Source organism: Myotis davidii, unplaced genomic scaffold, assembly GCF_000327345.1.
Source record: "Myotis davidii unplaced genomic scaffold, ASM32734v1 scaffold89, whole genome shotgun sequence".
Classification (NCBI taxonomy): Eukaryota; Metazoa; Chordata; class Mammalia; order Chiroptera; family Vespertilionidae; genus Myotis; species Myotis davidii.
The window spans coordinates 5,535,123-5,546,262 of record NW_006300372.1 but is presented as its reverse complement, the minus strand read 5'-3'; the positions used below and the strand labels follow the sequence as shown (position 1 = coordinate 5,546,262).

Genomic DNA, 11,140 nt, shown 5'->3' with positions numbered 1-11,140 from the left:
TGTGATGTAAAGCTTCCTGAAATAGAAAATGACCTACTTTGTCTGTTTATTTAGAATGTGTTAAACATAACTGAGACTTTTTCTTTGAGACACAGGATAACCATTCCTGTAGTCACAGTATTCAGAAGTGAGTTGCTTGAGTTAATGATGTAAGGCAGTTACTTACTCCTTACAAATGTAAGAAGTAAGGCAAATGCCATAGGTATGACTTTGTTTCAACACTAAATTTTCCAGTTGAGAGTAGTTTTTGGTCTTTAGGTGACACATTTTTTTTTTTTACTATATTAACCTAACTCTAATAGCACTCCTGTTTTGTTATAAAGATATGGATGATCATTGCAAAGAGCTTCCAAATGTTATGTGATGGCTTGTTAGTTTTCCTTGTGGTTGCTACATCCATTTATTCTCTTGAAAACAACATTTTAATGTTTTTATATTAACTTACTCGGTCTCAAACTCTGTAGTATTTGAACTTTTGTGACTAAGTTGCTCTATTTAGGATTCTGAGGTTGCATCCAGCCTTGGTGAGAACACATGCTATGATAATTAATGATTATTGCCATGGGCTCTGTAGAAGGAATGATAGTAGCCCCCATGCTACTAATATATGCCCTCAGTTATAGTGGTCTCTCAAAAATAGCCTGGAGTTTTAAAATTCTTTTCAATTCAATGTCAATTGAATCAATATTTGGTATGCAAATGACATTTGAGCCATTTTATTCCAAGGTACAGACAATACACAACAGGTAGAACCAAACTTTTCCAAATATCAACTGTGTGGAATGAAGTGCCCTTTAACATGAATAGAGGGACCATACGTTACCCCTCTCCTAGTTTCATTAGTAATGTCTTATGTTTATCTATTGCTTCACAATATTTAAACCATATGGATTAACTCAGCTGAGATAACTCTGAGATGCATGTGGAACAAATTATATTAAGCAGTTTACAGATGTGAAAATTGATCCTTAGGATAATTAAGTAGCTTCCCAAAGCCACACAACCAGGAAGCATTAAAAACCAGTGCTTGAACATATTCCTTCTCATTGCTGATTCCAACTCTCTATTATGGCTGATTTCCAACATATCTCATTTAGAGAAATAAAGACCAAGTTCATGATGTACTCATGACCCCAGTTACAGTCAGGGAAAGTAAGCTTTATTGAAATACCTTATTAAAGAAGTGTGTGGGCACAAATAAGAGGAATCATATCTTTAAGATATTAGCAAACCATTATCTATATGTATAAAAGCCTAAGTGTCCGGCTGACTAGCCGACCAGCTGCCTGGCCTGTAGCTATGATGTGAACTGACCATCAGGGGGCAGATGCTCAATGCAGGAGCTGCCAAGCTGCAGTGACTTGGCAGCTGTGGTGACTTGGTAGCTGCAGTTCTCGGGTGACACACCCGGAACCAGAGAGGAGGGTGCCTGATTCCGGGGTGTGTCATCCTAGAACAGCCCTCTCGCAATCTGGGACCCCTCAGGGGATGTTGGAGGGCCAGTTTCAACCCAATCCCCACAGGCCAGGTGGAGGGACCCCACCAGTGCACGAATCTGTGCACCGGCTCTAGTATACTGATAACACTCTCTGAAGGTTTGCATGGGGGAAAAGCTCAGCAAAAGAATCACACAGTTGAGTTGCAAAATATCACATTTATCAGATTTAAGGCAACTGAGACTTTTAAACACACATTTTTTATGCAATTTCACATTTTGTACTATTGAGGCTGGGTGGGGTGGTGCTCATCAGAGATCTTAGGCTTGGTTGGATAGAAGATGTCTAGGCTTTTTATAGTCCTACCTATAGCCCCACTTTTTTCTTACTGCTCTTAAAGATAACTCCATCCTTTCATACTACTTTGGGGATGGTAACCTTTCCTTTAGGTCCCCAAATAAAAAGTAAGCTGAGAAATCTTCAGGACATGATTAACCATAGGATTTTTTTTCTCTCAAAAGCTAATTTATTTTGTATTTAAGTCATGAACATACACATTTGCAATTGTGTGAGTCAAGAACAGACTGGAAACCATAGACTTATCACTGATATTTTCATTTATTCCAACAGCCAATGAGTAACTAATACTTGTAAGGCATGGTTCTGGGTGCTGGCGATACAAAAAGGAGTCAGTTATATCTCCATACATTCGCCATCTTATTTGAATTAGGAAAGCAGAAAAGAAGACAGATAATTACAGCACAATGAGTGAGAGACACCCAAGTGGGCCAAACAAGGACAATGTGCAGGTCGAGAAAAGGCATCTCAGTCAGAGAGAGATATGGGTGTCTCTACAGTCAGATCAGCGAGAAAGGAAACAAAAGTCTCTTACTTTAAAGAGACGCCTTCTCAAGCCACCTTTCCCTGGCATTCGACCCTCTGATCTTGTGATCCAGGCTCTTTTGTCCTTTAGAAAGCAGATACGAAAGTGGCACTTGGAGGACATTTACTTTGAGAGCTTCTAGACCCCACTTCTGTGCCCAGACCCACTTTCCCCCTTCCATTGTCCCTGGGAATGAGACTAGGTAGGGCTAAGAATTTCCATAAATAAAACCAAATCAATCAAATGGAATATGAACAAATGTCCTTAGAATGTAGATATATTTCATGCTTCTAAATTGTCCTGTCCTTCAAGGGTCCCTGGTGTAGCTGGAGAACCATGTTTCAGAACGTGTCCTGTCATTCGTCATTGTTTAGTTGTGTCATCTCAGACAAAGCGCTCACTATCTGCATCTCAATTTTCTTAACCAAAATGTTTTTTTTTTCATTAATGGTTGTCAAGCTTCATTCCCATGGTTGTTATAAGGATCAAATGTGGTCATATTAGAGTTGTAGAAAGTCAGCATGGAGTATTTGAAATAGTCTTGGACTAGGCATGCAGAAAATAAGGTTCATATTGTAGACCTGCTCTTACCACATTTTGGAAGGAGCTTCAAATTTGTGTTCAGTAGCAGTAGCTTATATGGTCTCTAAGGACCTTTCCAACTTTGATAATATAAGATTTAGCAGTGATTCATTCAGTAAAGTGGCTTAAATTAAGCTGAGTCCTTAATTCTTCAATTGGGTGTGAGAAATAACAACTACTGCCTGAATGATTCTGTTATATCTAGAGGCCTTTCTTCACTTACACTGCCTGAGAAATTTTAGCATGGTGATGGGGACAGAAAAGGGCCACTTTTGGAGAGGCCTGGACATTGGGAAAGATAAAGAATGACTTTGCAGAGCCAACCACAAATCCTTTCTGTGAGACAAACAGCGAGACAGGAGAACCTCAGAATATCTAGTAGGACTAGAATGAGCCCACAGTTCTCAACTTAAGGAGAAGCAGTCTAAGAATGGCATGCCTTTCCTCTGTCTAAATTTCCTGTCCTCTTTTATATTTTCATTTTGGTCTCCTTTAAATAGAACGCAGACAATTAGTTTCTTAGTGGACATAAAAAAGCAGGCCTAGACCAAGGGTGGTAGGGTTATCTTTTCTCCTTAAAGTTTCCTCCAAGAGACCCAGGACAGCCAAAATCCCCTGAATTTATTTAAAATGCCCAATGCTCTATAATGTTAGGGGGACTGTACTGTAGGTGGTATTAAACTGACCTGGGTTTGAATTTTGCTTCTTCCTCTTACTACCTGCATTACCTCATGCAAATTGTTGACTACTCTGAGTTGAAATTTCTTTATATTTAACTGGAGGCCAGCAATACTTGTCTTTTAGGGTTCTTGTAAATGAATAGTCCTTTGAAAACAGTTTGTAAAGGTCGAGTATCATGTGGAGGATTGATATTATGGGCACTAACAATGTACATTGTTTCATATTCTAGAATGTTTGGAGCCCATTACTTCTTACTCTACTTAATGAGGAACGTTGTTCTGTTTTGGTGTTTTTTTAGGTTGGTGTTGGCTTTAACAAGAGCCTCCACTTATTTTCTTAGTCCAGCTTCCTGAGTCTACTTCTAGGTGCTTGGGTACCAAAGTGTAGTACCGGCCTGACCCCTTGTGGCTCTTCAAAGAATTGTACCTTCAAAAATATTCTGGAATACAGGGACACTTTTAGTACCCAGATTAGTCATCTAATGGAAACTACAAAAGCATTTAATTTCACTGGAAAATGAGCTTATATGATCACAAAAATTAACTTAGAAGTCAGGGTCATTGATGTTTTAGTCTAGTATTTCAGTTCTAAAAATAAAGTTAATGAAATTTTGCAAACACACATACACCTCTAGGGTGTAGGACTTCCTCTGTTCTTCCCTTTACTACTACCCAGGTAGTTACATCAGATCCTTGTTAATCACACCGGTTTTCTAAACCCCTCCACGACTTGTGCTCTACTTCCCCTGCTTTTATACCCATTCCACACTAGCAAAATGGCTCTACACAATGATTCAGAATACACCCATTAGCTATTTATAAAATGCTCATGATTTTTTACAATATGTTACTCCTTTTTGAAACCCCTGATTTCTGTAACATGTCAATACTCTGACTCTCTAACTATTTCTTCTCTCTTCCTTTTATCATTTTTTATTTTCTTCCTGACTATTCACTATGTTCATTTTCAAGAACATTTTATATACTTGGTTGTCCCTCTCTAAGAGCATATATATTTCCAGATGATACTGATGACTCTTAGGCATTGTTTTTTTCTTGAATCTTCATCAAAATTTCAAACTCTAATTCCTATTATTAGAAATGTACAGGACCAACTTTAGATAATAATTTAATTCATAATTAATATTTATATATAGTGAGTTATTCTAAAAGTCTCCTTTTACAAGGCTATAATTTAGATTATTAACTATAATCTACCATCAGATGCTTCAGCATGGAGAGGCTTCTTGGAATGAGTAGACTGAGTTAAGTATTGGAGGAAATCTTTCTTCCTTTTGTCTTAGCAGAATCAGAATTAGGCAGGCATGCTCCTAAGGTTAGTTTCAACTTTTTTTCTGCCTGTCGTTTGAACCGCCACCATCCTTCCAGCCATACAGAAGAGAAATGGTAGCCTTGATGCCATCTGAAAGGTGGCACCTCCCTCCCCTGTCTACTTGAGTGGAAAAAAGACAGTGGTCTTGGCAAGGCAGGCTTGGTTCATACTGATTCAGATAGCTAAGGACAGATGGGGCTTTAGAGATCATTGAATCGAAATTTTTATTTTAGAGATGTGGAAACAAAGGCAATGACAAGGGAGGAGACATCTCTTAGATCACACAGGCAGTAAATATTTGAATTAGAACTCATGTATATTATCTCTAAGATGTTTGAGCAAAGACAGCGCTCCCCAGCACTGGATAATTATGTAGAATGCAGACTGAAAATTTCCCCACGTGTGATTGTTATTTAGTAAGTCTGGCATGGTGTTGGGGATCTGTATATTAGGAAACATTTCCAGTGATCCAAAGGCAAGTCCACTATTAGACTTAGGCCTATCGAAAGGAATAGAATCAGTAAATTTTAATTGAACTTTAGAAAACACTGAAAATCTGGGAAACATTAAATATCTTTGAGATCAAAACCTAAATAAGGGAAGAGACTTGAGTATCGATGAGAATTTCATATTAAATTTCATATATTTTCAATCTGTGGGTAATGGTTTTATATTTTACTACCTAGTGAGATACAAAATGGGTTGGCTGGATCCCAGGTCCTTTCATTGTTTTTTTTGTTTTAATATTTAACATGGATTATGCTACCATATGGGTTTAAACATAATAAGAAATCAATTTTAAGATATACAATTTTATATACAAGGACAAACACATGTGTATGCATGTGTCACACGCACAAGTGCACATGCACATACATTGAGAGTTAACTGTAGGGCATCATCCATTGAAAGATGCATTTCAATTTATGAGAGTTTAAAATTGGAAGGAAAAAGTCTGATGTAATATACTAGAGTTGGAAGAGGTTTTCAGCTCTTTTGCCAACGTGAACCAGTTGGCAGTAGTATCTGGAAACTTTTGATGTCAAGGGTTCCTGGGCACACAAAGGCTAACAAAAACAACTGCCAAGGTCAAGTAGAAATGTTCTTTCTGTATGGACACAGGAGTAGGACTAGCTGAGCAAATACCACCTGTTTGTGGTTTTTGATGCTTAGAACAAGCAATCTGAGGAAATTTGATGGATTGATTTGGAACAAATAGCAGCCAGACAATGAAGATAATTTGTCCCCATTCCAACTTGTAACCCAAATTGTACTTACATTTAAGTGAAAGAGTCTATGTATACGCAATATAGAGCAGTAAACAACCCTTTTAATAAGCAATATTTTTTTTTTTACTTTTGATGGCTTTATGTCTATAAAGGGAAGAATAACCTCTGATCTAAATCCTTCAGAAGCTGTTAATCATTAACCAACAACTAATCTTTTTATAGTTTACCAAATACTTCCACATTGTTTATATAATTTCAATCTGACTACAATTCTGTGAGGTGAATAAGATTATCCTTTTATTTATTTTTTTACAGTTGTGGAAATTGCAGCTCAGAAAACCTGAGTTACTTGCCCCAGATCTCACCGTGAAAGCAGTGATAGATTATGAGTGTTATAGATTCATCCTGTTTTCATTTATACTTGCTTTACTTTAACAAAACCTGAGCATGGGTATTTAAGCTCTTTTAACTCAGAGAAATTGTAGTTAAAATTTTATTTCTCCCACTGATTTCTGCATTTGGCCTGCGGTTCATTGTTTTTGTCCTTTTGCCCCCAGACAAGCCTCTCCTTGGGCTGGGAATACCAACCAAGCACCACCCGTGTCTGAAGAATAGATAAAAATATGCACTGACCTTTTCTCCTTGACTGAAGACACCTGAAAAAAAAAAAAGCACAAAGTCTGAACACTGTAATTTCTGAATGTGGAAAAAGTGGGATTTGCAAAATTGGGAAACCCTCAAGGCTGGAATGATACTTATTCTTGGTTCTTGGTCATCTCAACAAGTCATGGCATGACTGTTTGATTTTCCAGTACCTGTTTACTTCTCAGGGAGCAGTAGCCACTTGGGAAGTGATGAAAGGGGATGGACAAGGTTAAGATCATATGTCTTAGAGGTTAGGAGGGGAGGTGAAAGAAAATCGTTTCAGAATCTGGACATTTATGTTAGAGTTCTGGCCCAGTTACTAATCCACTGTGGAAATGACCTCATCTCTGGTCTTTGGAGAATTTGGGTTGGAAAGTCTCCTCTGACTTTGACATTTCCAGGTTCATTGCACTGCCTTTGTTATAGGCAGTTCAGGAAGAGATTAACTTTATTTGTTCTTTGAGGTCAAAATTGCTTTTCTGTCCTCTATACTCAGCTTTAAAGACTTGGCCCCAATATAGACTGTCAAGGACAAACTCATTTATTTCGCTACATCTCTCTAAATTCCTGAAAGAGGAAACAATCTATAAATACAGCCTTGATTCTCTCTCTCTCCCCCTCCATCTTTGTAGCTAGGTCTGTGATTTTGGGTTGTGGCAAATTAGCTCAATGGTTTTAAATGCTGAAATAATAAAAAATGTTTGGTTCAATTTTGCTCTGAGCTGAATTCTGGTCATTTCTGGGGAACTCCTAATGCCAGTGACAACTGTCATGTTTAGCCAAAAGCCTCCTTGATGACAGAAAGTATGAGTAAGTGTCATACTTAAAGGAGGACAGCTGGAAATACCTTCAAGTACATTCTCTATTAATGGAGATGAGGCAAGAACAGGGCTTTCAATTTCGAAATAAAGTTGATGGCAATCTACTATAGTGAATACCAACCATATTGCAGCAGTATTACTAAAAATACAGATTTTTAGGACAATCACTTGAAAATTTCATTATATAAGACCAAATAGGGTCTGGAAGTTTATATTTTTGTAAGCACTTAAAGTGAGTTTTATGACCCAGGAAAACTCATTATTATAATTCTCAGCTATTTCTTCACTGTACAAATCTTTGATCAGAAGAGGAGAGATTTTGCCCACCATCTTATATGTAGAACTACCAGGGCAGAAGGATGATTAGCATCAGCAACACCTGAGTTCAATACAGTGGTCATATTATTGAAGTTCAATAATGTTAATATTAATAGACATTTGTTAAACTCTTACTAGATCCCATCCACTATGTAAAGCACGTTACATGCATTTTCTCATTTAATTCCACACACAGGAATATTCCTTTTATAACTGTATTTTACAGATGAAGAAACTACTCAGAAAGGTCACACACTATAAAATGGAAATGCGGGGACTGAAACTCAACATTAAGGCACTTAGGCATTGGCCTTACCAAATACAGATTGATCTATGAAGGGCCATGTTTTGGTAAATTGAGTGTCCTGGTACATAAGATCCAATGAAAAGATCATAAAGAGAAGCAACAAGGATATCAATTAATTTCTGAGAGCATCTTAGCCAGCAAATTTTTAGACAGTCACATCTATTTTATGTCATCTTAGCAGGTGACAGAAACATCATTTCAGGTTATTTAGCCTTATGAGTCAAACTTATTCTATAAGATCACAGTAATTTTTTTCATATTTCTAAATGTATTTGTTCACTTAAATATAACCAGTTTCCAGTGAAAAATGACTTCTTTACCTATTCAATCTCAGGGAAATATCTCTGATAGCCCCCAAATTCAATGGCTTTTGTCACAGCAAATGATAGATCACACATGTAAGTTTCCAAGATCCAATCTTATTTCTAGAACTCTATAAATGAGAGAAGATCTCAGAGATCTGAGCTGTCTCCAGTTGACACAGTCATAAATGGAAGATATGGGTCTAGGTCTTGAGTCTAGAGACTCTAGTGTGTTCTTTGTCTACTATAACATCATTGGGTGGAAAAATAAAGAAGGAAGGAAAGAGATACAGTGTCCTGTTCATTCGCATGGCCCTGTACTGAAAAACATTGGATCAAAGTACAGTTGTCCTTTGAACAATCCAAATTGATAGAATATTTGACTATTGCTCATTAAGGTGCCCAAAGATATTCCCCTTCTTGAACAATTGTTTAGTTCTACAACAACATATATGCTTCAGTATTCTAAGACTGGATACCTTTTTCTGAAGGATTTTCTAATTGAGTTTCCTTTTTCCCCTTGTTTTAATTTTAATTGAGTTCCAATTACTGTATAAGAATAATGAGTACAGGGAAGCTTTCCTTTGTCTTAGAAGAAAATACTTAAGTATTTAAGTAAATATATAAGACAACTAGCCATCCCCCAGACTAGTTTTGTGGAACAAGCATAAACTGTGATGTCTAGAAGATCTGATCAAATTCCAAATTCTACTTACGAGTTGTAAGTCCTTTGCAAATTTTCTTACGTTTTGTGCCACAGTTTTCTTGGATGTAGAATATAGATAGGAATAGCTTGCTTGTATTGGAGATAATGCATAAAAGCTCTTAGTACATGCCTCGAATATAGTATATGCTCAACAAATGAAAGTTATTTTTATAATTATTACTATTAACATTTTCATCATTATAATCATTATCATCATTATCATCATTATGATAATCTCTCAGAATTGGTCTTTCATATCAAAATTGTTAGAATTTTGAAATATGGTAGGTAAATATACTTGTCATGTCCAGTTCAGCATAAGTATTGGATTTTAATTTTAAAGAAAAAACTCACCTGAGAAAAAGCAGAAAAGAGCCAGAGAGAGGAGCAGAAAGACACCTGATATTTTCATGGTGCCAGTTAGCTCACTCAGATCCAGACTGCTTTGTCCTACTCAGGTTCTCTGTCAAGACACTTCCCAGAGCACTAAACACACACACTTGGACATATATATAGAGACATGAAAGGGAGTTGGGATCTCCACCTTCTTTATAAAGTCACATTCTAAAACCATATGCAGTCCTGTACATTTAGACATTTTTTTATGACCTGTCCCCGATGTAAAGGAATGCTTCATCATTTCCATCAATCTTAAAATTAGGATAATTATGTGAGTCGTACCTTAGATCTTATTAATACAGGATGTCATTTTCCGCAGATTTCCCTAGCAACCAATACATCCTCCCTGTTCTTCCCTCTATAGTTTCACTATATTAAAGGGATGAGTCACTGCTGGGGCCACACTTGATGTTAAGTCTCTTTTAGGCAGGCCCTACATGTCTGTGGTCCAGGTGAGTAACTACAGAGGAATGGAATCTTGGGTGTAACTAGGATTTTTAAAGTCCACATCACCCAAGATTTACCTAAAGAAGACAGGTATTCTACATTGCCACCAGAACCACATCAGTAGAAGCATTTTCTGAGCAGAAATCAGCCAGTTAAGTTTTTTTAAAATATGATTGTAGTCAAATGGCAGTGATTTTCCATTTTTAAGTCAAAATGAACAAAGGAGGCAATGTCTATTTTTTCTAATTTGTAAAAAGTAAATTACTAATTTGTAAAAGTTACTGAATTGAGGAATATTTAATATTCCCCCTTTTCCTGAAAAGTTAAGAAGTGGTTATAATAAGACTCTTTATGTTTTAACTCCTTGAACATATGCTTTTCTACAAGTTAGATTAATTCCATTAACTATCATTTAATTGTGGACAGAGCAAAAGATGGATGCCATAGATTTCTTGGGGGGGGTGGGGGGGACAAAAAATAAATAAAGAATGGTTATAGTGATAATGACAAGAGCTGTCTCAAATCATAATCAACTACTTAAAATATCATGAAGAAAAAGTATAATAATTTAAAATATGGAAAGAATATGCAAAATGTGCCCAATTTAAATTCAAGTGATTATTGCAATGTTGTACAAATAATTCAGAAATTATAGATTTAAATACATCTATACATCTACATTTTACTTTTAAATTGGTCACTTTGAGAAAATATATACATAGTATAGATATTGTTTCCTTTTCTTCAGGACATTTGTTTTCTTTCTGGAAAGTACATATTTTTAAATATTTAATTTTACTTATCTCAAAATTTAGAATGAAATTTCTGTCTTTGAGAAGGGGGAATCTATTTTATTTTACAATCAAAAGATATTACTGTTTAATAAAAAATGAAGCATGATTGTGATAAAAATAAGAAGAAGTTGCTTCTCTGACAGTTTTAAGAGACCTGAACTTAAAGGGAAGAGGAAAAAGGAGTACAGTCAGGCAAGAGAGGAAAAGAATAAGGAACTATTGTGCTTGGCAACTATTAAGTATTTTCATTCTAAGTTA

General features: G+C 36.3%; 1 protein-coding gene across 1 annotated transcript in view; it reads right to left on the bottom strand.

Moving 5' to 3' along the window:
* SPINK6 (serine peptidase inhibitor, Kazal type 6) overlaps positions 1-10,013 on the bottom strand; it is a 12,873-nt gene extending 2,860 nt beyond the window's left edge. Inside the window, exons 1-3 of the mRNA XM_015572610.1 lie at positions 9,924-10,013; positions 9,597-9,728; positions 6,777-6,799 (exon numbers count right to left, since the gene is read on the bottom strand). Coding sequence (XP_015428096.1) covers positions 6,777-6,799; positions 9,597-9,654 — 81 coding nt within the window. The 5' untranslated portion in view covers positions 9,655-9,728; positions 9,924-10,013. The remainder of the gene's footprint in view (positions 1-6,776; positions 6,800-9,596; positions 9,729-9,923) is intronic.
* Between the last annotated feature and the right edge of the window lie 1,127 nt (positions 10,014-11,140).